At 48.0% G+C, this 25,006-nt stretch overlaps 6 protein-coding genes and 1 non-coding gene across 7 annotated transcripts; 5 read left to right on the top strand and 2 right to left on the bottom strand.

Moving 5' to 3' along the window:
- Nucleotides 1–4,667: 4,667 nt before the first annotated feature.
- HD556DRAFT_t74 lies at nt 4,668–4,757 on the bottom strand. Its single transcript has one exon. It is a non-coding gene; the product is annotated as a tRNA-Ser (tRNA).
- A 61-nt stretch (nt 4,758–4,818) lies between these two features.
- On the top strand, nt 4,819–12,635 carry HD556DRAFT_1381362 (uncharacterized protein). Its single transcript, XM_041303256.1, has 34 exons — nt 4,819–4,863; nt 4,914–5,094; nt 5,143–5,302; nt 5,352–5,498; nt 5,547–6,124; nt 6,184–6,332; nt 6,383–6,530; nt 6,580–7,053; nt 7,100–7,243; nt 7,292–7,594; nt 7,644–7,868; nt 7,916–8,173; nt 8,228–8,395; nt 8,454–8,562; nt 8,617–8,736; nt 8,784–8,959; nt 9,009–9,208; nt 9,260–9,478; nt 9,528–9,677; nt 9,730–9,875; nt 9,925–10,073; nt 10,122–10,328; nt 10,379–10,556; nt 10,607–10,716; nt 10,765–10,932; nt 10,983–11,108; nt 11,161–11,415; nt 11,469–11,715; nt 11,768–11,791; nt 11,862–11,869; nt 11,920–12,249; nt 12,301–12,310; nt 12,364–12,441; nt 12,490–12,635. The coding sequence occupies exons 1-33, from the start codon at nt 4,856–4,858 to the stop codon at nt 12,378–12,380; spliced, it is 5,892 nt and encodes a 1,963-aa protein (XP_041158849.1). The 5' UTR covers nt 4,819–4,855; the 3' UTR covers nt 12,381–12,441; nt 12,490–12,635.
- Nucleotides 12,636–17,100, top strand: HD556DRAFT_1381355 (RNA dependent RNA polymerase-domain-containing protein). The gene is made up of 14 exons (XM_041303255.1): nt 12,636–13,105; nt 13,175–13,311; nt 13,375–13,471; nt 13,521–14,503; nt 14,550–14,744; nt 14,791–14,963; nt 15,025–15,434; nt 15,487–15,576; nt 15,625–15,714; nt 15,768–15,813; nt 15,861–16,017; nt 16,071–16,104; nt 16,158–16,168; nt 16,221–17,100. The coding sequence occupies exons 1-14, from the start codon at nt 12,673–12,675 to the stop codon at nt 17,013–17,015; spliced, it is 3,651 nt and encodes a 1,216-aa protein (XP_041158848.1). The 5' UTR covers nt 12,636–12,672; the 3' UTR covers nt 17,016–17,100.
- Nucleotides 17,101–17,366: 266 nt separating this feature from the next.
- On the top strand, nt 17,367–18,266 carry HD556DRAFT_573929 (uncharacterized protein). Its single transcript, XM_041310988.1, has 6 exons — nt 17,367–17,461; nt 17,514–17,639; nt 17,695–17,782; nt 17,837–17,930; nt 17,983–18,074; nt 18,135–18,266. The coding sequence occupies exons 2-6, from the start codon at nt 17,515–17,517 to the stop codon at nt 18,192–18,194; spliced, it is 459 nt and encodes a 152-aa protein (XP_041158847.1). The 5' UTR covers nt 17,367–17,461; nt 17,514; the 3' UTR covers nt 18,195–18,266.
- On the bottom strand, nt 18,253–19,910 carry HD556DRAFT_573617 (uncharacterized protein). The gene is made up of 6 exons (XM_041310987.1): nt 19,593–19,910; nt 19,328–19,545; nt 19,051–19,271; nt 18,596–18,989; nt 18,396–18,542; nt 18,253–18,341 (listed from the first exon to the last, which is right to left on the bottom strand). The coding sequence occupies exons 1-6, from the start codon at nt 19,816–19,818 to the stop codon at nt 18,339–18,341; spliced, it is 1,209 nt and encodes a 402-aa protein (XP_041158846.1). The 5' UTR covers nt 19,819–19,910; the 3' UTR covers nt 18,253–18,338.
- On the top strand, nt 19,907–20,883 carry HD556DRAFT_1381326 (transport protein particle complex subunit). Its single transcript, XM_041303254.1, has 5 exons — nt 19,907–19,954; nt 20,016–20,061; nt 20,115–20,276; nt 20,330–20,534; nt 20,590–20,883. Exons 1-4 carry the CDS (start codon nt 19,934–19,936, stop codon nt 20,509–20,511), a joined length of 411 nt encoding a protein of 136 aa, XP_041158845.1. The 5' UTR covers nt 19,907–19,933; the 3' UTR covers nt 20,512–20,534; nt 20,590–20,883.
- Nucleotides 20,868–24,514, top strand: HD556DRAFT_1381323 (HORMA domain-containing protein). Its single transcript, XM_041303253.1, has 20 exons — nt 20,868–20,969; nt 21,017–21,093; nt 21,142–21,173; nt 21,225–21,376; nt 21,434–21,499; nt 21,548–21,567; nt 21,625–21,655; nt 21,710–21,862; nt 21,918–21,969; nt 22,022–22,196; nt 22,249–22,648; nt 22,698–22,935; nt 22,986–23,128; nt 23,179–23,237; nt 23,291–23,299; nt 23,353–23,496; nt 23,543–23,607; nt 23,663–23,713; nt 23,770–23,990; nt 24,046–24,514. The coding sequence occupies exons 1-20, from the start codon at nt 20,931–20,933 to the stop codon at nt 24,085–24,087; spliced, it is 2,169 nt and encodes a 722-aa protein (XP_041158844.1). The 5' UTR covers nt 20,868–20,930; the 3' UTR covers nt 24,088–24,514.
- Nucleotides 24,515–25,006: the final 492 nt, after the last annotated feature.

Genomic DNA, 25,006 nt, shown 5'->3' with positions numbered 1-25,006 from the left:
CGGCGTTGGCGTGGTGACGATGGGTGGATCCGACGAGTCAGTGTTCGCCGAAGAAGGTGGGATACCATTGACTTGCGCGGCTCTAAGCTCACGCTGACGTGCTAACCTTGCCTTGTCAGCTGCCACACAATCTCTCAAGGCATGTCCGCGTTCAGTAGGTACGGGGATCCGACCTGAACGATGAAGTGTCGCGGTGTGAGGAGGTTCAGATGAGGCCGTTGATGAAGGAGGGACGGATGGTGGAACGGGGGCTATTACCTTGGATGCGGTAGGAGTGTCCTCATCCTCGTCGGTGTCCGGTGCGTCTGCAGGATTCTCGTCGAATATGACATCGCGGGAGTTGAAGAACCCGCCCGTGACCACGTCGCGGCAACGCCAAGCTTTCACGCCAGGCGGATACCCCATGAACAGTGCCTTTCTCGAGCGCGGCCCCAGTTTTTCCTGCAACTCCGGTGGAATCTGCGCGAAACAACGCGCACCGAATACGCGAAGATGACTGAGATTAGGCTGGCTCCCGTGCAACATTTCATATGGCGTCTTGCCCGGGGGTAAAGCCCGTGATTCCGTGCGATTAAACAAGTAACACGCGGTGAGTGCGGCCTCACCCCAGAGAGACGGAGGCAAACGCGCGAAGTCCAACATCGCATACATACGACCTTCGATCATACGCATCACCCTCTCTGCCTTACCATTTTGCTGATGAGCGTATGGGGCAGAGCGTTGACGTTGGACCCTGGCATCTTCAAGATCTTTCGTAAAGGCATCACTTAAGAATTCCCCCCCGTTGTCCGAACGGAAGGTCTTGACTCGTTTCCCTGAAATGTTTTCCCAACGCGCTTTAAGCGAACGCCATGCTTCCAATGCTTGATCCTTGGAGGCAAGCAACTGAAGGTCAAGTGCGTGGGTATGATCGTCAATAAAGATGATAAAGAAACGTTTTCCGTGTGGCGTTATAGTCGGGATGGGTCCGCAAACATCTGAGTGTATCAGGTCGAGAAAGCTCTTCGAGCGTTGAGTCTCCGAAGGATGAAAGGGTTGTCGTGGGTGCTTCGCTAAGATGCAGGACTCACAGTGTGACAGCAGAGTAGTAGAATCAATCGTGACACCCTTAGCGATGTGCCCAAGCCGCATCACGGCCTCCTTCCCAATGTGTCCAATACGTGCATGCCATAGGTCAAGAGTGAGAGCGACGTGTGCGAACGCAGATAGTTCCGGATTGCAAATGGGAGCACACAATGACAATGTGGGGTGAATGAACTCGAGGTCGAGTGCATAGAGCTTTCCTGTGGCCGGAATTGCACCCAGGTTCTTGCCTTTGTGAGTGAGCTCGCAAGTCATGTTAGACTTAAAGCTGACGTCCCAACCTTTCACGTTCATGCAGCTGACGGACAACAAGTTAAGCATCGCATTGGGCGCATGCAGACAATTGGAAAGCTTGATGCACAAGCGCCGTTTCCCGATGGTGAGCCAGGCCACACATGTACCGCGACCTGCGGTTTCTAGTATGCCATGATTAGCCGTGCGAACAGATATTGATTCTTCTGTAGAATACGAGTGGAAGAAGTGCCTGTCTTTGACGAGTGTGACGGTCGTGCCCGAATCTAGTATTGTGGCGAATGGGAGGGACGTGGCACAGGCAATGTCATCCGGAACCTCCGCAATCGAGGCAAACAACATGTCTGTCATCAGACTGTTTAGACCTGCCACTGCAGCTGCAATGGCTGGAACGGGAGGTGAAAGGGACAAAGAAGGCGTAGGTGCCATTGGCGTGGTGGCAACTGCCGCGACTGGAGTTTCTTTTTCTTTCCGTTTGCTATTGCGCATCCATGGCACTTGACCTTCCATGCCACCCCCTTTTCCGTAACAGTGCGCGTGATCGTGGTCTCCTTTATTACAGCCTGGCGTCATGCAGAAGATTCCGTCTGGATTGTGTCTATGTTTCCGCAGCCCAGTAATAGGGTTGATGCCAGGTGCACTCGTGCTTGTGGCGGCCGCGTGGGCATATTCAGAGCCGGGACGGGCAGAATGGACAGCATGTGCGTGCACATGGCGCGCGGCTTCAGCGGTGATTCGAGAGACACAGCTCTCGACAGTGAAGGTGGAAGGATTTGTGGCAGTTGCGAGCATGATTTCATCGTGCATGCATTGCTCGAGCATGGACTTGAATTGTTGCCAGATCGGAGTCTGAGGAAGTCCAATGAGCAAGCTGTAGATAGCATCCCCGTCTCGCAGAGGGGCACCGGAATCATGGAGCCATTCGCGAAGCACAGCGTGCTGGCCAACGTAATTCGTTGCATCTGCAGAATCCTTCATGTGAAGGGCATCAAGACGTTGACGTAGTTGGTACTGAGCGCTTGTATCTGTGCGATTGAAGTGTTCTGCGAGAGTTTGCCATGCCTTGCGAGCGGTGACAGTGTGAGAGCGTGATACTAGCGAACCAACAGATGGACTGAGACAGCGCGTAATTAAATCTTTAGCCTTCATATTGTTTAACAGCCATTCACGCATCGTCGCCAATTCGGCGGGCGTGACGTTGGCTGGATCAGCTGGAACAGGCATTAAGGATGGTGTTCCGAGAATATCTGCGGGGTCAGCAGTAGTGTTGATGTGGCACCAAAGATCCTCGCAAGCTAAGGCATATTGAGTCTTTGTCGACCAACCAACATAATTTTCTGAGCCTAGCAATTCCGGAATATGATCGTACTTTTCCATGGCGATATCGCTGTGGGGGAGGAGTATGATGAGATATGGTGCACGAGTGGCGGTTCAACGTGAGTGGATTTTTGTCCTTTGTAGTTCCGTCTGATGGCTCAGTAAGAGCCAGGGCTCATAACCTATAGGACGTTGGACTGAAAGGACAAGTCTCAGCATGTTGAGTAGAAACGCTATAACATTCATAATACCTGAAAGGACAAGTCTATAGTACGAACACAATGAGAAAGGGACAAAACGTAGAGATGGCGTGATACGTACCTCAGCATGTTGAGTAGAAACGCTGAGGTGTAAACTAAGAGGGAAGGCGAGATTATAAACTATGTTACAGAGTCCGGGATGCCATAGTACAAGAAAGGAAATGATGACGAAGTAGAGAAGCGATGACGAAGTTGATTCCAACAATATTCTCATTTTTTCACGCCCCAACTGGTCTCATTCCTGACAGGAAGGTTTTTGGAAAGACTCGGACTATACCTCTTACACCAGCGCAGCTTGGGAGGTTCTCCGTGTCTAGGATGACTTCGCAGAGGGCTGTTCATGAGGGAGGTTCTCCTTAAGGCTGGACTGCGCAACTATATAAAATTCTTAGACTGTAGACAGATTGGTTCCAGAATATATATTCTTTATTTGTTCAAATCAGCCGATTCTCAATACTAAGCTACATGTTTCAATTTCATTGGTAGGATATAAACGAGGCAACGCACACGACGCGCCCATAACGAGGCAACGCGCACGACACGCCAATGACAAGGCAACGCGCACGACGCGCCCATAACGAGGCAACGCGCACGACGCGCCAATGACGAGGCAACGCGCACGACGCGCCCATGACGAGGCAACACGCACGACGCGCCCATAACGAGGCAACGCGCACGACGCGCCAATGACGAGGCAACGCGCACGACGCGCCCATAACGAGGCAACACGCACGACACGCCCATAACGAGGCAACACGCACGACACGCCCATAACGAGGCAACGCGCCCATGACGGGTCAAACCTGGCAGTACCCTAACTGATAGGAACATATTCCATTTAGAAGCAGAAATGTAGAAATATAACAAAAATAATTCATCGAGTTGACGTAGTTTCATTCATGGACAGCTTTACCTAGAATGGTCATCGACTGCGGCTCAAACTGACTTTGTGTACCCTGAAAAAAGTTGTATGTTGTTCCCGATCCTCGACCATATTGCTGATGCTGGCGAGATGTCGACTGTAGATAGATTTATCATCCATAAATGCACATGTCTACTGTCCAGTGGAATTAGTCCCTCGCCGAGAGAGGTAAGACATGATGCTCTCGTAAAGACTGAGCTTTGCAACCAAGTGCTATTGCGTCTTCAATGGCAAAATTTATACTAACTGTGACCCCAGAATCAACTTGCTCATTCTGATGGCAAAGTACAATGCCTCAACAAAACTCGTGATACCTTACGTATTTTCCTAATCACTGCACAACTCTCACGTACAAAGTCATAAAGACTCAGTGATATATTCTCCGCATAAAGGGTGATGGATTACAGTTCACCCTAATTAATTGTAATACTTCCTATGTTAAGATAATACAGGAGAAATATTAGTGTCCAGCACCGCTGTACTCTGAATGTGTAGCTTTAGGAAAGGAGGGTTCCTGTACATTCCAGTGCATGGGCTGATAGTTCAACTTGTCTATATTACACTGATTATGGACATTACAAGCATTATCGGGGTATATATTCCATGATCCAATTTTTCACGGTACAATGATGTCAGCGGTGGAGTGGTGAAGCGGCCCGCGCCGAGAATTACTTTGCTCTTGTTCCTTCAATTCGGTTGTGCTACCTGGGTCTATATATATAGTATATATACTCCTACTGTATGCGATGAACCTTGCAGAAGACGGACCACCTATTTCTTATGATTCTGACGCCTGGAGAAAAAGACAGCAATGTATGATGATCATTCAAAAACGACACCAGCAGGATTTGAACCTGCGCACGGGAACCGTAAGAGATATCACGTGTTCGAATCTCTCGCCTTAACCACTCGGCCATAGTGCCTCCGTAGTTTTGCCGGCTCTGCGCCACCATGAAAAGCTTGCGTTCTTACAATTTAGACATCATCACCGTTTAAGCACTCCAATTCTTGCACAAGAACGATGGACTGGTGCGTCACTCGACTTCTCGTTCATGCTTCATCTGATGATGCTATTATAGCTTAGAGTTGAACATCCGCCAGCGGATTCTGTCGGACCTTGCTACCCTCGAAACAGAAACAGAAGAGGACATCCTTACTACTCGTGACCTCATTCAATCCAAGGCCCAGCTGGCAGATGGAAAACAGAGTACACCCAACGGTGACTCGGGGGAAAGGGAGGTTGATCCTCGTGCATTCATGGTAAGTGCCCGCTCGATGCATGTACGTTGACTTATTATGACGGCGCAGTCCGAGGCTAGGGCTCACTGTAACATTGCTTTTGGCGAACTTGTCGCAAACTTTCCGGAGGAACATATTGCGAGGCACATTGATACCCTCATTCCCGTCCTAATGGATCTTTTACATGACGTGCCACGGGTGGATTTTGACCGGTGTCTCTCATGGGATGGTATGTCATCTCTCGTATATTGTGGTCGGTGCCCCTGACCGTTCATCAGAGTGGGCCCTCCCTGACCAGCTGGTATTCTCTACCGTTTCCGCCCTTCTGCGTATCTGTGGTGCACACCCAGAATACGCAGACAGAACTGTCACGTCCATCATCACTTTCGTCACCGACATCGTTGAAAACCTCCAGGAGTCCAGCTGTAGGGACTTCATTTGACTTTCGCGCAAGCGTTCTGACATCTCTGTAGCCATAGATGTGCTTACACACCTCACACCTTGTGTTCACGGATTGTACCGTGCAATCACTTCCACCCTCTACCCATGGACCGCCTCTCAATGGCGCCTTCTCTCTGAGTCCCTTCAGTTCCTTGTCGCCACTCCCGTTCTTGAACGAATCAACCGCCTCCTACTTGACATACATCAAGAAGCAGAGTCTAATCCAGAAGCCGATGCTACCTCCGTCGCCTTCTGCCACACATTCATCTCTCGATACATATCATTTGGACGCCCACTGAGTGGGTACTTTATCGTATGCTGTGTCATGGAGATGGAATGGACCGTGCTCGCACAAGCCCTCGCGAGTACTCCTCTGGTGCACAAGGGCCAGGTGCGCGAAGCGGCAGCGGCGAATAAAGCGTGGGTGAACCTCATGAAATGTCCTGCGAAGGATTTGGGATTGGAGAATGACGAGGAGACGAGGAAAGCTCTGAAGGATATCATCAGAGATGCATTGCAGTGCTTTAGTGATTTGCTGGATCAGATTGAGATTATGGAAAGCGAACCTCCCATCGATACTTATGCATGGGAGACCATGTCCGAGAGCTTGGTACGTTTTTCTCGTATATCAATTGACCGAGTATCTTTTCTGACCCGTTTATTGAGTAGAAACTTGCTTCTGTCTGCTCCGTTGCGCTTCGAGAGCTAGATGAAAATCTTCACACTCGCCTGACGCAGCTATTAAGCGACAGTGCACCCATCCTGGACAATCTTGTTCAGGAATCGGCGCTCAAGGCTACTACGGTGCTTGTGCAAAGGTTAGTCAGGCTATGAAACGCACAGCACTTCCTTGGCTCATCTTTTACAGCTTCCCGGAGATCGCTCCGTCTTTTGCCGTCCATCTCCGCCGTTTCGTCACCTCTCCTCTTTCGATATTCGAGTTCGCATTCAACACCGAGAAGCGTGCACCCCCTCCTTTGACAGCTGCTGCCAAATGCCTTGCACTTTGTATCAAGGTATGTCTTTCCTCACCCGGTTTTTTCAATACACCTCAGGCCTTCCCAGCTATCGCCTGGTGACGACTCCATCATGTCCAACATGTACTCCCTCCTCAATTACATCGCTGCGACCTCCAAAGAAATAACCGAATCGTCCTCTTCCAACCAACTCCTTTCCAACCCCTTTTACGCCTCGATCACCTCTCCCAATGATAATGTGACCTTCGAAAGCGACGAAACAGGGTTACACGGTCGCTCAGACGAAGAGAAGCAGCTCATCGGGATCACTACTATCTCCGTTGTCACACGCCTTGCACTCGAGTTCCATGCTGCGGGCCAGGAAGAAGTTACAAAACTTACCATTTCGATGTTATTGCAACGCTTGCGGACTTTGGAGCCGACCTTAGAGGCTGCGATTGCGTATAACCTCGTGGATCTTGCGCTCGTAGCTCCTGAAGAGTCGTTCATAGACGTTGCCCGCGCGTTCTCGCTTATCAATCGCGCTACAAACCTGGAGGACCCGAGATTCTCTAATAACATGGTGTGTATGGAATTATAAGTCGATGGTGTGTGCTGATGGATAGCAGGTGTTGGCCGCCCAGACGAGGCTTGCACGGGAACTAGACCAAAGACCAGATTTGTATGACGTATATTTGGTTGAGCTGCTCACTCTCTTCGGAGACAAAGGCGTTGCTATCCAGAATGTGGCAACATCTGATCGACACGTCAAGGTAAGTTTGCTTATACATTGCAAATGTTATGCTGAACGTTCGATTCAGACGGAAGAGATGATCGAGCAGCTGGCCTCTTTGTTGTTGCCGATTGAAGCGCTTCTTACCCATCCAGATTACTCTCCACACCTGGCCGCTTCGCAAGAGCTTACGTGTCTCTTCCGGAATATGTGGTTCCTCTGTGTCCTTTTCCACTTTACATCTGGCGAGGAGAGGGGTGCGATGACGTGGCTCGTACCTGTGCTGGCGAAAATCGCAACGAAGACACCAACTCTGGTGCTTGAGAATGCTCATGATGCGGCGAGTGAAATCGAGTATAGCACAGTCATCCGGCATGAATATGCACATTCTGTTAGTGCTGCGTTGTTTGGAAAGAGAGGATACTTGATGATTTCAATAGGTTATCTCAAAGCATCGGTCGTTCCTTACACGCCATATTCCACATCGCGCAAGCGAGATACGCTCTTTGTCCCCGGGACAGGTAATATTCTTATTGGTGATGCAGGACGTTGAGAGTATGCGATCTGCTGCTGGTCTCCCGTCTTCTTTGGTGTCATACTTCACGAATGGGAGCCTGAATCGACAAAGTTATCTTATTGTATGCATGGAATCTATAGCTGACAAGGTAATGTTCATCTTCGGATATAGTGCGCTGAGCTACATTGTCAACAGGTTATGCGTGGATGCATGGGAGATATGAATTCCCAAGCTGTGGAACAGGCACTACCAGCCCATCTATCAGAGGAACTTCGCAAGCTGCTCGTAGCCAGCACTCATCGTATATCTCGTGCTCGGGACGTCGCAGCCAAATACCTATTTAACTTGATCACGTCGTTTCCTTCCCTCATGTGCGACCCGCCACTGGTGTATGCAATCCTTGAGTGCCTTACTCTTCTGCGCCACGCATGCGAGAACGAGTTTACGGACGAGGTGACAGAAACATGATTCTATTAATCGAGTAGCTGACGTTTAATTCAATTGCAGTACAACCCGATGTGCGAGTTCCATTCTGAGCGCACCGGCATCACGCTACAGCTCACGGATGACTACAAAGTACGAAATGATATCCTTGGACAGCTGCAGCGCAATGCCAACACATGGTTTGAACTTGCACTCAGCCGGGCTCCCATTGAGCTCCAGTCGACGCTTCAGGTTCGTTTTGTTATCGTCATTTGCATCTCTTTTCCTTCATGTTATGTCCTCTATACAGAAATATCTTGCAGCTACACAACCACTGATTGGTGCGGACGCTGCTGAGTTAGGAGCTTCTGTTGCCGAAAAATTTGCCAAGGCATTTGGCCCTGTGCACCGACAACTTTGTAGGTGCTCGGTCTTCGATCATGTACAAGCATTCTGATCATTTTACATCCTAGCTTCTATGTGTAGCCTGTCAAACTGGAAGTCTGATCGTGCACGCGCTCTTGCCAGTCAACTTGCGAGTAAATGCTATTTTGCAGGGGAGGTTGCTGGTTTGCGACTTGCGGCTCGTAAAAGTAAGTCGGTCTACCTGATAGACGGTCGGTGCATTAACGTTTGCAAGATCAAGATTCACTGGATAAAGTAGCTCCTCAGATGCACTGCACTGGCGTCCAGCCTTTCAAGGACAAGATGGCCGATACGATGAACGACATTCGGAATAAACGTAGCTCTTTGACTGTTCAAGATCTGCAGCGTCTATTATTCCGTTGTGCAGCGATTCTTATATCGTTGGAGCAGGTTAGACCATACTCTATATGGTTCTGGCATCCATGTTGATGATTTTCAGTGCGATTACACCTTGGTACATTTCCTGGTAGCTCTACCATTTGAGGTTTTCACCCCCTCTGCGGTCGCTGCGGGTATTGAAACATGGACGTGGGTCATCGCGGAGCGTCCTAACATGGAAGTGGCTATCATGGGCGAAGTGCTCACGTCTTGGTTTGGGACTGTGAAGGAGCGGAAGGGCGTGTTCTCAGCCTCATCAAAGTTTGTCCTTTTTTTGGCATTCTAAATTCCCAAGTGATTGACAACCCACAGCTGTACCGATCCATTCTATCATCCCATCAGTTATAGTCCAACCGACAAGGACGAAATCGATCGAGCAACGACCCAAGCTCGTCGGCTGCTCATGCCCCACACCTTAGTTCTACAGATGTTGTTCAGTCGATTGCAAGCAGCTAGATATTGTCGCTCGACTGTGATGTTCCTCATCCAGAGACTTGTTTTGCGATCTGCGCAAGCGCACAAGTTGTTTAGGTACATTCAACAGGTCTACTGTTTGAAGCCATATTGACGATTCGTCCAGTACTCATCCGCTGGCTCGAGAGCTACGCTACACGTTCCTCCTGTTTGGACTGGAAACGTTGAAGAGCTCACATCTGGATGCTGTCTGCGAGTGTATGTTGCGCGAAAGTCTGTATCGCACAGCATATTCGTGGTTTGCTGTTCGGCCTCAGTCAGTGTATCTCTCAGATATCAGTGTTTGTACGAATGCTCATGCTGTCCAGGTGGTCTTTTGGAGCCAATCGAGTGCAGGTTGATGCTGATATCAAAGTCATGTCCGAATTTCTTGTACATCTCCAAGGTGACTCAATCAGGAATACGTCATCTCTTTCGAGCCTTGCTCCTTATCATTCTGCGTCGAAGACGTCCCGTAAGCACAGCCAACGTTCTTTTCTTTGCATTGAGCTTATCGGTTGTAGTTTATGCTACGCGCCTCAAAAACATCAACCAGCCACTCCGTCTTCTGATTGAGAATGAGATATTCAGAATTACGGTCTGGGCTAATCCTAGCAACGAAGCGAAACGTGGCAGTGACCTTCATGGCCTACTCGAGCGCAATATGCTTGAGGTAAGTACCTTGATGGCTCTGTGAATGGCAATTCATGTATTTTGATAGTCGGCTTGGCCTGGCATAGTCCGAACAGTGTGGGAGGTAGACCCAGCCATAGCGGTCCATCTAACAGAACGTTTCAAAAGTCCAGCAGCTCACGCTGAGGTGCAAAATCTGGTGCGGTCAAACGCTAGCCAGGTAGTTGACACTCCAGAGGCTCTACGATTTTTGATCGGGGATTCTTTCCGAAGTGGACCGAGACGAGAGCTGAAGGTGATCTCTTTTCTGCGATATCGTGATTCGCGAGTTTACGTTTTTGTCAGTACATCATCGTGTGGGCGCCTGTCACTCCCGTGATCGCTGTTACTTTCTTCGAGCGACGACACGGCAACGATCCGCTCTTGCTACAATACGCCCATCGAGTCCTGAAGCAGCATCCTGTCGACCTAACATTCTTTTTTGTTCCTCAAGTCGTCCAGGCTCTTCGGTTTGATGATCTTGGTATGTATCTGCAGCCTCCTGCTGTTATAGTTTCTCAATATATGCTTCAGAATATATCGCACAGTTCATTTTTGAAACCGCAAAAGTGTCTCAACTCTTTTGTCACCAGATCATATGGAACATGAAGGCCAATTGCTACAAGGATGATGCTGCCGAGATCGTGAGTTTCATGGATGTTTTTCTCTCTGCTCTACTGACACGAGATTAGGAAGATCCTATGAAACCTGCGCTAGATCGGATGACTGATCTGGTGGTGGATTCGCTATCTGGTGATGCCCGTGCCTTTTACGATCGGGAATTCGGATTCTTCAATGAAGTAACCTCGATCTCTGGGAAACTGAAGCCCTTCATCAAAAAGTCGAAACCTGAAAAAAAGGCGAGACCCTCGAAGATCGTCCTAGGATATGATTTGACGTGTCTCTACAGGCAAAGATTGACGAAGAGATGGCCAAGATAGTTGTTGATGTTGGAGTCTACCTTCCCAGTAACCCAGACGGTAGTGTTATCGACATTGATAAGAAGTCTGGTCGACCGCTTCAAAGTCACGCTAAGGTGTGTGGATCATCTTTCGCCTATATTTGTACTCGATACAATTTCACCCAAGGCACCGTTCATGGCTACTTTTAAAGTGAGGAAGGAGCGCGTCATCATTGATTCTAACCCGGAATCTCTCTTGGACGGTGGACTCGAGAAACGCGAGGAGTATGACGTTTGGCAACAGGCTATCTTCAAAGTTGGCGACGACTGCCGACAAGATGTGTTGGCTTTACAGATCATCGCGATGTTCAAAAACATCTTCACCAGTATCGGGTTGACCCTCTATCTCTTCCCTTACAGAGTGACCGCAACTGCCGCTGGAGTGAGTACCTTTTCTTCTTCATCCACACTAAATCACGCTCATGCATATCATAGTGTGGTGTCATTGACGTGGTGCCAAATGCCACATCTCGAGATGAGATGGGAAGGGCCACAGTAAACGACCTGCTTGACTTCTTTATTTCGAAATACGGAGGAGAAGAGACTGTTGCATTCCAGCGTGCCCGCCTCAATTTCATCCAGTCTATGGCTGCATATTCGGTTGCTTGCTATATCCTGCAGATCAAGGACCGTCACAATGGAAATATCATGATTGATGGCGAAGGGCATATAGTACATATCGGTGAGTTTTACCTGTCTAAGAGTACAGCAAGCATCATTAAACTTGATCTCAGATTTTGGATTCCTATTCGATATAGATGAGTTTGTTTTTCATTTGACAACCATTGATTGTTATGATTACTGACTTCGTTCTTGTGGTCTATCTACGTCCTGGAGTAAGTCTCCATCACGATACCTTGAACAGTTCTCTGACTATACTTTGCAGGGAGTCAAGTTTGAACCTAGCTCCTTCAAGTTAACTCACGAGATGGTAGTTCTAATGGGTGGCAGACTTTCTCAAGGCTACGAATTGTTTCAACATTTGACCGTGAAGGCTTTCCTCGCTATCCGACCTCATGCGGATCAGCTCGTCAGCACAGTCCAGCTCATGCTGGGAACTGGTCTCCCATCCTTCAAAGGCGAACCAACTATCAAGCGCCTCAAAGATCGGTTTGCGCTTGGGTTGAATGAGCGTCAAGCTGCCGAATGGATGGTGGGAGTCATCCGCAATGCTCATGAAAATGTGAGGAGCACGGCCTACGATGAGTTCCAACGGGTGCGTAATTCCTTCTTGTGATCATCAGGCATCCTCATATGATTTGTTCAGATACAAAATGGTAAGTCGGATGGATACTCAATACAATGCCTTTGGTGTCTGAGGCGTTTGCAGGCATACCGTACAAGTAGCAAATGCTACTACTCAAGAGTCAATGGATAGTATCGAAGTTAGATATAGAAATGTGCGAAGGTATATTCTACCTCTTGCCTTAAGCCGCATTAAATAAAGCTTAGATAGTTTCTACCAACAAAATCATGATGAGTGCGGCTAAACTTGGGCTAGACGGTTAGCGTTCCGGAATCCGGAACGAGTCAGAGCTCAGAGGTCTATATTTAGCAGCCGAATAGTGCTCGTGTCTAGTGGCTGAGCTTATCGATCGACCATCTCTATTCTTCCCTCTTGTGTGCCATCATCATCCTCATGGAGTTCTACATACGAAACGTAGACTTTCAAGCAACTGAATACGAGGTCACAAAGAAGATCGCAGAGGTTTTACATGCGTGCCCCGGTCCATTTGTGTCGGATGCCGATGCGCAGCATCGTCCCATCAACTTTAGAGTCATGCTCGAAAAGAATGAGTGCGGAGGCGTTCGTAACAAAGGCTTTGGGTCACTCAGACTGCCCTCTAAGGATGTAGGGCTGAAATTCCGTCGACTTGTTGACGGCGAAGATGGTGTCACCATCAAAGTCGGCAAGAAGCGTCTGAAATTCGCCCCTACAAACAACCACATCCCAAGCAACATGCTTGTCACCCTAACAAAGGCCCCCTATGTGGACCCCGATATCGCTCAGAAACGGCAGGAGAAGATCGATGCGTTAAGTTCTGACTTTCGAATTGCTAAGGTGCAAATCGGTATGTTATAAGTATCCTCGTATACCTTTTTGCCTGTCGCCTTTGGATCATATGAACTTATTTTCCTAGGCATATTTTATCGCCCCGAATGTGCGGGCCCATTAGATCCACGTACCTTCAGTGTGGAATGGCAGTCCAATCTTCTCCGAGTCAACGAGCTTGGGTGGTTGAACTTTGAATACGAGCACAAACTGATCCGTGCGAAGGTTTGGCATATATTTCATTCTGAATAGAAAACAACACACCGTACTCATCCTATAATTGGCTAGATCGGTGATCCAGCGCGTGGACAATTGTTATACAGCCTGATTATTACCTTCGCCAATATCAACAAAATGGCTGTGGGTTCTGATTTTGGTAATCAATGTAAGCATGGTGTCCATAGCTTGAATTTCTGAGTGTAAAATCTCCTTAGATGTATGCTTTGATCTGTTCACACCACCGATCATCGAAAGAGAAGACTGCAACAGAACCCTTACCGGAACATATACCGATAAGAAGAATTATCGCGAACGCGTGGGTGCTATACATCCAGGGCATGAGCAAATTGCTCCATACGCCCACCACATACGCATCATCCTCTCCGAAGATGGAGATCTGGATAAGTTCACGCAGTTCTGTAAAATCGCAGAGCTTCGTCCTCCGATCTCTGGAGTCCGCATCGAGGCCATCTGCCAGGAATTTTTCGCGAGCAAAAGACTGGCTTGGGTCCAAAGATGGCTGAAGTCATTGAGCTCAGACTGGCCTGTAGCATTTCAGATTGAGGCTCTTCTCCGAAATGGTATTGCAAATACAAAGGAACTCGAGAATTTACGCCCCAAGATCGATGATCTGATTCGCTGCCACCGACCATCTGCTGCAGCTATCATGCGATACTTTATGGTAAAAGCTGCGGCTCGTCCCCCAGGCCAAACGATCAACAAGTGCTTCGAGCGGGTGGTACAGGAGAAGCTTGGGAATGTCCGTCCCGGGGCGCCTGCTGGTCGCTTTTATTGTCATCGTGTTACAGTCACTCCGACTCGGCTCATCCTTGAAGGGCCTAACATACTGCAATCGAATCGCGTTATTCGCGAGTACGAAGGCTATGAAGGCAACTTCATTCGGGTCGATTTTCGTGACGAGGATCGTCTCCAGTATCGCTGGGATAGGGAAGTAGATGGGGCGAGTTTCGTCAGGCACCGTGTCGGGGGCTTGCTAAAGGATGGTTTTGAGCTTGCGGGCAAACATTTCGATTTCTTAGCATACTCTTCATCTGCACTGAGGGAGCACGCTGTTTGGTTTGTTAGCTCCTTCCAACATGATACCAAAGGATTGGTCAACGCGCATACGATAAGAAGTAGCTTAGGAGACTTCAGCGGATGCATTTATTCCCCTTCGAAGTATGCTGCCCGGATGGCTGTAAGTCGGCTGTTTCCGTCAATATTTCCTCTAAACAGCCTTTCAGCAAGCCTTTACGGCCACAGATCCATCGGTCAAGATCCATCGGTCGCAGTGGTCGGAAATGCCTGATATCGTCGAAAACGGTGTTATGTTTTCCGATGGTGTCGGCACCGTCAGCGATGAACTGGGTGATTTAATTTGGAAAACTCTCTGCGAAGCTCGACGAGATGGCGGTACGCATGCAGTGAAACCTTCGGCGGCAAGTGCTTTCACGTTTGGAAGTGCTGTACTAAACGAGACTACAGTACCAAATCAGATTCCTTGGCTTTAAAGGCGTCGTGGCTGTTGACAAGCAGCTCAAGGGAATCCACCTTCGTTTGCGAGAAAGTATGAACAAGTTCAAGGATCATGGGGAAGAATATGCTATGATAGAGATTGCTCGTCCCGTTGTGAAACCCAACACTCCTCATCTTAACAGGTATTTACAAGTTCATTATCATTTCAGTTTTATAGTGTAGATACTCAAGTGATTCGTACAGACCTTTGATCACAGTTCTAGAAGACCGAGGTGCCTCAAAGGATACCTTTATGGAGTTGCAGCAAAAGGTTGTCGCGGAAGCACGTACTGCTCACGACTCGGTCAATCTCTTTGCGGGGCTCTTGGAAAGCCACGGATTGTCTCAATCTTTCCGACTGGCATCAACGTTATGGAGACTTAATACCCTCGGTTTGGAGTTGAACCCTACACATCTTCAGCGGAACATCGACACGCCCTTTTTGGCGCAGTTACGGGCTTGTGCCATCAACCACGTACTACGAGCAGTCAAACATGATGCACGCATCCCAATCCCTAACAGCTACATGCTGATGGGTGTCACTGATGAGGGACCTGCTTACGAGAAGAAAGGCTACTCGAATGTGTTCAAGCTGCCTCCCGGCAAGATATATGGTATGCCACTCATTTCCGATAGCTCGCTTTACTTTTTTACCTGCCCTCTCAGCGTGTGTTCACAAGCCAGGGGATAGTGAACCCACATGGCTTCATGGACCTTGTATGATCTCGAGGAGTCCCGTCATACATCCAGGCGATGGTACGTTCCTGCCTGTGCTACACTTATCGCAAATTAACTCGAGTCTAGTCCAACAGTCATACGCCATTGGCAAGCCTCCGAGTGACAAACTTTGCCTTTTTGGTCACCTGAAGAATGTAGTTGTATTTGCATCCACTGGTAGGTGCACGAGTGTTTGAAAAAGTTACATTTACCTATATCCTCAACCATAGGCGCAACCTGTTTGCCAAACTCACTCGGCGGTGGCGATCTTGACGGGTGAGGAGAAATGCCACCTGTCTTGATCTGATATTCATAATTTATAGGGATCTCTATGAGATTATACAATATCCACCCTTGATCCTCCCTGATCATTATGATCCAGCGTCTTATCCTTCGGGGAAGCCTTTCACGATCGAACATCCCAGCACAATTGACGACGTGTGTAATTTTGTTGTGGAATATATCAACTCAGATGTTGTGGTACGTCGATTCCTGATGAGCGTATGTTGATCAATGGCTCAAGTGGGCTACAGGGGCTGGTGTCCGACAAGCATATCACTATTGCAGGCAAGTTTTTTTCTACAAGGATCAAACACCCCAGCTTATTGTGTTCACCACAGATCAAGCTAGCGTATGTAGTGTCATCAAAGATGTACAGAGCTCGAACTCAGATTATATTATAGGATGGGACGTTCAATGAGGCATGCCTGAAACTAGCAGCCCTTCATAGCCAAGCCGTTGACTACCCAAAGAACGGATGGAAGGTCAACGTCGAAGACATCCCTCGCAACCTCATCCCCTACAAACCTGATTGGCATGCAGCAGAGGTGGAATCTCCCCGGCCGACAGATTATTACGAGTCCGACCGGGCCTTGGGCCACCTATATCGTAACATCAAACTCGACGATATTCCCACTTATATTCCTCAGAAGCTACAAAAGCCGCTGAGTGATCTTATCTCCGTTACACTTCGTCCTTTAGTCGAACGACAGCTGAAGCGTCGTGAGAGACCTTCGAAACTCAATGTCTCGATGAACAATATATACTCGATATATGTTGACGAACTCATCTACGTTGCAACCTGCCACACACTCTCACGAGTACCCGGTGCGCGCCTGCGCGAGGAGGAAATCATCGTCGGAACTATCCTTGACAAGTGCTCACAGAAGCGATTCAAAAATGATCGGACATATGCAATGAGAGAATGCATTTCGGTCCTCATTTGCGATATCCGAGGCAGAATGCTACCGGAGAGTATGGCGGACGCGTCACCCGACGAAGTGCGGGATGGCTTAGAGAACGGGTGGTCTGCTTGGGCGCTGAGTCAGGAGAAGTACAAAGCGAGTTACGAGGAGGGAAAACAGGCTTATGATCAGGGAAAGCAGGCTTATGGCACGCAAAGTTTTGGTTTGGTTGCGTTGGGAATTGTGCTGGACTGTCTGGAGGAATTGGGGGAACTGTCCTTAACACCAGCTTAGGATACCATGGTACAATGTATAGACTCAGTTCGTACTTAGAGGAGTACTATGTAGGAAAAATTGGCACCGACCAGTTATCAGATCACATGATCTTTGATCTTTGCCACAGACGCGTCCGCCGAGACCGCCAAGAAACCATCCTAAACCATCCAAGTTGTTCACTCACTGCCACTACTATAGCTATCATTATATTGTCGTTCAGCCCCCGCTATCAAAACACTAGAGCGGTCAACGGTGAGAAGGCGTAACAGTGAGACACTTACTGCGTTGGCACTAAACTGTCTGTCGTGGTACAAGCATAGGTCGTGATTATTTTTGCACCAAGCCCGTTTATCGCGTTCATTATTAGTGAAAGGACAAACTCTACAACTGATAGGTATGACTTGAGGTACCATTAGGGCTCTTGATTCTTTTGTCGCTTTGTCGCAGTAGACAAACAGCATTTGGTTTGTCGTCATTTCTGAGTGCCATAATAGTCTACTGAACTTTGCCAAGAAGGATGCCAACTTTGCCAAGTAACACAAAGAGTAACAGTCCTCATTCGTTGGAGGCTAGGATGAGAACTACGTTCGCGAATGCTCGGACAGAATGCGCCCACCTCGTCGAGGAAGTTGAGGTTCACATGTAAGTTGCTCAGCATTCTTCTACACGATGAACAATACCTCCTTTGCGTTCAAAGCAATTCGGTGCAGGCCACCCTGGCCCGTATAAAAGAGCAGCACGAAGCAGATCGCGTCGATTTGTCAGCGCAACTTCAGGCCAATGCAGTAAGCTTCATAGAGAACGGCCGAAGTATCCTCTTTCGTTGACTAGTCTTCAAGGAGAAGATCCATGCGTTGTGTGCAGAGTATCCTTCGTTGCTCGATGACCTCGTTCGCCAGCGCATACAAAATGTAGATACGATGAAGGCTATGGGTGAGTCCTAGCGTATCCAAAGCGCATATATCCAGGATGATTTTGCACACAGCCCATGCATCGGACGTGGAAATGCGTAAATCACGAAAGAGGCTGATGGAGAAGGCAAAGACACGTCTTGATGACGCACGAGAAAGGCACAAGGTCTGAGGCTGATGCCCTTCTCTCAAACGCAACGGAGCTTAACGCGACACCCACCCGCAGCTCGCTATGGATGCCTCCGACCTCGTGAAACATTACAAAGCACTTGTCCTTGCGCTTTAAACATGTTTATCCAGCGCTTTTCACTTAGGTTTTCAGTTTGTGTTCCTTCCCTCTCTGTAATTTGCAGATGTTTGTATCATCGCCTTGTATCAATAAATCAAATTATCTGGTCTTTTGGTCCGTCAAACTATTTCTAAAACCAGGTCACTGGGCTCCATGATTTTCTGAGCTTGAGACATCGATGACTAGATTAAATCTCACCAATTCACTGGCAGAACGTTGGAGATGATCGTGCTTAGGGAGTGGTTGCGATATCTCGGGCCGAAGATTCAGATATTCGGACATGAACACGCGTAATATCATGTTCCATCGGCGCATGGTCAATACATCAAGTGCTGATGCATCATCCTAGAGAATCTGAGATCAATAGCAATGACAGGCACATGAAAATGATAACGAACGCGAAGGGTGTGCCAGACACGCGGGAATGGATATGCGATAATATGAAGAATGTTGACACCTTTCTGTAGAAAGGGTACGTGATCATCTCCGATATATCCGTAATTATATTGGTTCCCAGAGCCCGTTCGAGGCAAGAAGAAGCTGCGAAAGTTCGCAGTTTCTGCTTCATCAAGAGCACCAACATCCTTGAGCCGAGTTTCTGCGGAAACCATGGCATCAAATAACCAAGCTGTATCGATAAAATAGGATCTTATTGTTGGGTTCGGGGCGCCGAGGAGGTCGAGGAGGATGATGTGTTCGATGGTCGATAACTCCGTCAAACTTGCATGCCCAAGCAACCGTCGTTTAGAATTAGGCACTATATAAGTTGTTGACCATTTGCCTGCGAGATGTCTAAACGAAAGTACACCGTTTGGTTTAGTTCTGATATGCCATCCTCAAGAGAATTGCTGACCTAGCCCCATATACAGAGTCTGTGTCAGTCCAATCTTTGAAGGCTTCCTCGCCGTCAAAGAACACGAGTTGGAGGGTCGTGTCTGCCACATCTTCATCTTCATCTTCATCATCATATCCGTCCTCGAGACGTTGTTTGCGCTGATCAAGAAAGGGGTTCAAAGTCTCTGCTAGGTCGAGCATCATTGCACATGGTGCTGCGGAATCTGTCGCACCCACAAACTGATGGGCTTAGCATACAGCTTCCTGTGTGAATAATTGAAGACTCTGCTAAGTACCTGATTATCTGGGTAGTTGGGGAAGAATTTGCTGTCATAGTGCGCAGACAATATGACACGGCGCGAGGCGGTTGGATCTTTCGTTGCAATGATGTTGGTGAATGACTGAATACCATACGGAGTGTTGTCGGTAAAGGTGTCCTCTTCGACGTGCCAATCCAAAACCTTCAAAGTGGACACGATATATTCACGAACGAGGGTTATGTTTTCACTACCCACTGTTACACTCGTTTCAGTTAGCTTGGAAGGCAGAATAGACACATACCAGCGCGCGGTATGAGGATCTTCGAAAGATGAGAAGTGGGATTGTTGGCGTCTACATTTGCGACCGGGTCCGTTGCGGTCGCAAGAGCCAAAATTTGTTCCGAGGTCAACTGGATGAAATCACGTTCCCCGAGCGTGGAGCCTTGTATCGTTAGTGTAGGCCACAATGCAAACAACAATAGGAGCAGGCTCAGAAATGAAGACTGGCGATGTGGCCGAAGTTCCATTGACTGAAAGATGCGAGCCTAACGCTGAACGGTTGAGCCAGAAAAACCACTGAGATAGATCGGCGTGGTCCGTGGAACGCGAAGTTCCGCGCTGGCTACTTTCCCCTTCGCGCCAATGGCAATCTTTAGCCTATGGGTAGGTTCAACCCTTTTGTCGAGTAATTACCCGAACAATTACTCAAAGCAAGGTGTAAAAGGTCATTAACAAAGCCGGTGGATTGGTCTACCAGCGCAATTTCGCAGGTTGTTCAGAACATTTATGGGTTCAGCCTTGTTCATGACTGAGTCCTTCTCAGATGGCCTCGCTCAGCTCACATCAAACGAGTACTTAGTCCTCGCTGGCACTCTGCATGGAATTCACGCTATTACAAGTCGCTTATCCCCTACTGGTTCAAGCTCAGGTGCACAGGTTATTGAAGGGGAGTCATTTAAGATGACCATCTTGTTGACCGCGACAGGTGCTTGGTCTGACGCACGTCACAGCTAACCCCCTTACATTGATATCTTACAGGAACCAAATTCGTTCTTCTCACATCCTTGGCAGAGGCGACAGCGGATTTGGTTCTTCAAAGAGTGTACGAGGCCTATGCAGACGCTGTCATGAAGAACCCATTCCACACTCCGGAGATGCCAGTTCGTAGCGAGGGGTTTGACACACGAATTACAAGCCTTATTGGCACGGGACAACCATAGTATTATAAAACTTCGTATCAAACGTAAGTCCTCCGTGTGTTTTCGATGTTGCAAGTCTGACTCGTGGCTTGGTGATAGTATTGTTTTTGATATCGTATTTGTAACATTGTCGACTCGAACCACTGGTTTTGAGAGTTCAAACTTTACTGCCCTTCAAAGCTTCATCGGATGCATCACTGAGATATTGTCCTCGACCATTCAATTGCAAGATTCGATAATGTTACACTTACAACACTAGCTAGTGGATCTGTTCTCAATTCGGGTCATGAGTCACGTGATTATTTCACATGCGATACAAATACGCGTCGCGCGTCTTGCAACTCTTGCCAGCTTCATCTCCTTCGGTCTCCTGTCATCCAAGTAAAAATCAACGACTACTTCTTTAAGGTTCTGAGACACTCAGACGTACTTGAAAAGCCATGCAGATGCAACGCACAATAGCAAATACAGAGACCCAGGTATTAATCCACGAGTTGTCGTCAGCTTGGACTTGATTGTTCCTCAGACAATAAGCAACAAGCAGAGCTTAGAATGTGTACAAACGTTACTAAAAGCTGGTTTGGGTTGCATCGCATACCTGAGGTGCGTTTACTATAGCTTTCCGATTCTCATCTCACCTGTTAATTTCAGGGGTCTTCTACCCGCCGAGAACTTCGGTGAATGTGAGTATAGTTTACGAATAGCGGCCAATATACACTAACCAAAAAACGTAGATCGACTTTCATCTCAAAACAATGGACGAGCCTCCTCTTCCTCTGGTTCTTTCTCTTCAGACGGAACTGCCGGACTGAATATCAGCGGTTTCAAGTTCATGACCCTCAACCGAGGTTTCACTAATGAAGGGGACCGTATAATTGACTACCTGGTGCGCATATATCCATCCATTCTCCATGACAGACGCGCATATATCCATGTTTCTCAGGAGAACGGCATATTTGAAGCCATAGACAAGCAATACCTCCGGAAAGTTATATTCGGCATCTACTTGGTGAGATTAGATATACTTAGATACTCTCTTTTCTGATGTTCAGTCTAGGACAGCAAAGATCCCAATAAGTTTGTCAATTTTAGCCTTCAATCATTGCTAGGTTCTCTGACAGGCTACTCGCGCAGCATTGTGGAGGCTTACACCTTCAATTTTCAGGTGAGTGTTCGAGGCTTTGATATATATTATACTAAATGGATGAGGGACGCAAAGTACCACAAACTGCCTGGAAGCCACACCGCCATACCGATCATGACTCTTGGAGATCAATTGTCGAAGATGTCTCTTGCACGCCCAGATCCTGTTTCTGATGCTCTCAAGAAAGGGAAGCTGCCGACTCTTGGGGAGGTTAAAAGGAGTGTTAAGGTACACCAATCCTTACTTATTCAGAAGCATTTCGTTCTCAAACGCTTTGTTTCAGGCAATGGTCAAGTCGCTTATAACTACTATCAATCAGATGGAAAGCCTTCCAAGTGCGTGCCGATGTCTTTTTTTGTCGAGTTCGATAGTAACTCTATGGCTCAGAAAATCGTTACGGAAATTTCAAGTTGTTCTTCAACGAAGATGCCCCAGATGACTATCAGCCCCCTCATTTCCAGGCGGCAGATGCCGAAGCTAACAAATGGTTCTTTACCACCCATATGGCGAATGAAGTGCCGGAACGAACGAGTATCGGCCAAGTGAACGCAGGATGGCATGGGTAAGCACCAAGAATTCCAATACATCAACTTGGGTCCATCTTCTCTTTTCAGCCTCGACATGAAAGTGGTCTCAGTATCATCGTATCTTCCGTCTATATCAGAAGACAACAATGCGCCATTCGCGGGTATCACGTCTCACACAGCCCCGAGGTTGACTCCAGTCGAAGAGGCAAGAATCAGAGTAGAGGACGCACAGTTGCAGAAGAAAGATGCGTTGGAGCGCAACATCGTCTGGAGTGCAGACGAAGACGAGGATGCCGAAGGTGAAATGGTAATCGACGAAGGCATTGTTTTGTGCAGGTTCGGTGGTGACGTAGTCATGGCCCCCGTCGGTATACGCAACGAAGATGGAGGGGTTCAACCATTCCCTCAAGTCAATTATACTTCGTCGCGCGCTCGTGTCCAGTATGGCGGTATATCGGAGTCGACCCCGATATGCGTCGGAGACTTGGTCCGTCACTCATCTGTTCCATCTCTTACCTCACTGATGCTCGCGTTAGAACACTAAAAAGGCTGCTCATGACATTGAAGAAACGCAGCAGATTCCAGCTACTCAGGAGATTGTTATGGGGTCGCCGATACCCGCTCCTTTACCGAACAAGGCCCCATCCTTGCCTGCTTCTGATGTTGCCTTTTCCGCTTCGGTTATTTCGACTCAAGAGGTTGATACTCAATACCTCCAGGATCTACTTGGAATGAGGAATGGTGTGTCCACTGCACCTGATTTAGAGATGTTGGGTATGACGTCTATCTGACGTATTGCATTGCACTAAACTAATTCTTTGCAGATATGGAGACGCAGGTCCTAGAAGCGTCTGGACCATCCTGCAATCTAGGTACCACTGGTCCGCAGATCCCTCGTAACAACCGTTCCAAGGGCTCCAAGCAGTTGATAGATGAAGGCCAACTTGGCTGTGACTGTGGGATATCGGTGCGTACGCAGCGAAATGGAAAGAAATACAAGTGATTTCACCCTTTTAGAAAATTGACGATGCTTCTCTACTGTGTGAAGGTGATTGCAACCGTTGGTTTCACGTTTGGTACGCATTTTCGTCTCTCGCACAAAGCAAGCCCTCTGACGAAGGTTGGTTAGGTGCATGGGGTGCGCAATCATCTCCTTTCTGAATACGTGATATTTCGTTAAATGCGACGTAGATATCATGGTGCACAAGACAAGCGTCTCCCTGCTCAATTTATTTGCTTTGATTGCCGTCTCCGCGGCTCCCACGAGTGGGACATTATCGCGGGGATGATTCATGCTGATATCATTGCCCGATACAAAGACCTAGCCCTCTTCAGGTACAAGTGGCTTGTCCCTTGCGTCAACTTACTTACTTTTTTTCAGGAGGGCTATTAAAATTTATGAAGTGTATCAACCATCTTCGGCGTCGCTATTCAGGGTGCACACTGGTCAGTTCAATTTTGATCTTATCCCTCATTGTTTCAATTTCATATATCATCGAAGGGTGTGACACTGCACTGGTTGGTCAGCTTCTGACGAGGCTAGAAGAGGAAGGTGGGTGTATGATCAGTATACTTACGCCAGTCTTTTCGACGCAAATGCATTTCCAGGCTTTATTGCGGTTGAAAGCATCGTCTCTGATGAGTTGGGTATTGGTGTTACCCGCTCCCATGCGAAAAAGGGCAAGAAAGGCGTTAAATCCAAAAAGCAGAAGGAGCTTCAAAAAACCAAATATGTCTTTCTCTCCAAGGCGAAACGATCCAAGGCTTATGCAGATTACTTCAACCCACTCGCCGAGGTCGAGAATCGCCTTATGGGCCTATCTGATACGGTTAGAAATATCAATCATTACATGTCACGTTGCTAACGCAGGATAACGCTGCTAGGTGCGACGTAAATCTAAAGCAGGACCAACCTTAGTGGCGTAAGATCATCATTGCCTCATGCAACCTGATTGATCATATGTTGATACCCACACATAGTTCGACTGAAATTACAGATTCCAACTTACATCCTGAGGTTACGGCACAGGCGGGTTCTTCTGATGACGAATCTCAAACCCAAGAAGCGACTCAAAACGTCCTCACACTAGCGGTTGCCCATCAAGCCGAAAAGCGCAAAGCTGCAGCGGATTTAGTGCACCGCGGGAAACGGGTCAAAATATCAATCGGCTCAGGCGTTGATCTTTGCGACTGAAACTTCTCGTGAAGACGTTTTGCTGTATTGTGGTCAGTCCTTGCTCCAAGGAAGAACTGTTACAAAATTCTATATGTCGATGTGCTGTTCCGAGCTAGTCTTGCTGTGTACTCCCTCCACTCGCTGGGAATTCTAGGATTATTCGATCAAATTTGTCCGCATTCATTGGTTTCCCGTGCGAGTTTCGCAAGTTGCTAACAGCAGCGCAACGTTATTTTTTGATTTCAGCGCCGAAAGAGAACGTGGTAGGTCAAATAATCTTCACATCTATCCCGTCGTGTCTCTGGCATCCATACCGTCATATCGTTTAAAGGCGTCCGGCAAGTCCAGACAAGCCGCAAAATTTTCAGCGGTGCTCACTGTCCGACAAGGTTAAGTTTCGCTGGTCCAAAGGAAGTATAACTTTTTGATGCCAAGTCAGTCAGATATAGTTTCAGGGTGAATATGCGGTAGCCTTGAAGTCCAGACGCCGCAGGTTACGCCTCTGCCTGGATCTTCGATCTATTCGCGCATGCCACGGTGAACGGGTCGCTTCGCATCAGCGAATGATCTTCCCCTTCCTATCTCGTTCACGACACCCTAGTTTGCTGTTACGTTGAACTTACGGTTGCCCATCTAGTGTTACAGTGAGGTAATACCGTCTCGGGGAAA

The sequence above is a fragment of the Suillus plorans genome, assembly GCF_016647745.1.
Source record: "Suillus plorans strain S12 chromosome Unknown HD556scaffold_38, whole genome shotgun sequence".
NCBI classification, from domain to species: domain Eukaryota; kingdom Fungi; phylum Basidiomycota; class Agaricomycetes; order Boletales; family Suillaceae; genus Suillus; species Suillus plorans.
Note: the sequence above shows the minus strand (reverse complement) of the source record. Positions and strands in the feature narration are given on the sequence as shown.

Bases quoted from the DNA above. Each gene is read 5' to 3' on its own strand.
- HD556DRAFT_1381326 (XM_041303254.1), top strand. From the start codon at position 19,934: ATGGCAATCTTTAGCCTATGG. The intron at 20,062-20,114 runs GTTGTTCAGAAC...AGTCCTTCTCAG, and splicing joins CTACCAGCGCAATTTCGCAG to ATGGCCTCGCTCAGCTCACA. The intron at 20,277-20,329 runs GTGCTTGGTCTG...GATATCTTACAG, and splicing joins CATCTTGTTGACCGCGACAG to GAACCAAATTCGTTCTTCTC.
- HD556DRAFT_1381362 (XM_041303256.1), top strand. The intron at 6,333-6,382 runs GTTAGTCAGGCT...CATCTTTTACAG, and splicing joins ACTACGGTGCTTGTGCAAAG to CTTCCCGGAGATCGCTCCGT. The intron at 11,109-11,160 runs GTGTGTGGATCA...ATTTCACCCAAG, and splicing joins CGCTTCAAAGTCACGCTAAG to GCACCGTTCATGGCTACTTT.
- HD556DRAFT_1381323 (XM_041303253.1), top strand. From the start codon at position 20,931: ATGCAGATGCAACGCACAATAGCAAATACAGAGACCCAG. The intron at 21,568-21,624 runs GTTTGTCAATTT...CTACTCGCGCAG, and splicing joins GACAGCAAAGATCCCAATAA to CATTGTGGAGGCTTACACCT. The intron at 23,497-23,542 runs GTACAAGTGGCT...ACTTTTTTTCAG, and splicing joins AAAGACCTAGCCCTCTTCAG to GAGGGCTATTAAAATTTATG.
- HD556DRAFT_573929 (XM_041310988.1), top strand. From the start codon at position 17,515: ATGCCAACTTTGCCAAGTAACACAAAGAGTAACAGTCCTCATTCGTTG. The intron at 17,640-17,694 runs GTAAGTTGCTCA...TTGCGTTCAAAG, and splicing joins GAGGAAGTTGAGGTTCACAT to CAATTCGGTGCAGGCCACCC. The intron at 17,931-17,982 runs GTGAGTCCTAGC...TTTTGCACACAG, and splicing joins AGATACGATGAAGGCTATGG to CCCATGCATCGGACGTGGAA.
- HD556DRAFT_1381355 (XM_041303255.1), top strand. From the start codon at position 12,673: ATGGAGTTCTACATACGAAACGTAGACTTTCAAGCAACTGAATACGAG. The intron at 15,435-15,486 runs GTATGCCACTCA...CTGCCCTCTCAG, and splicing joins GCCTCCCGGCAAGATATATG to CGTGTGTTCACAAGCCAGGG. The intron at 15,814-15,860 runs GTGAGGAGAAAT...CATAATTTATAG, and splicing joins GGCGGTGGCGATCTTGACGG to GGATCTCTATGAGATTATAC.
- HD556DRAFT_573617 (XM_041310987.1), bottom strand. From the start codon at position 19,818: ATGGAACTTCGGCCACATCGCCAGTCTTCATTTCTGAGCCTGCTCCTA. The intron at 18,990-19,050 runs GTCAGCAATTCT...ACTTTCGTTTAG, and splicing joins GACTCTGTATATGGGGCTAG to ACATCTCGCAGGCAAATGGT. The intron at 18,543-18,595 runs GTTCGTTATCAT...CAGATTCTCTAG, and splicing joins GTGTCTGGCACACCCTTCGC to GATGATGCATCAGCACTTGA.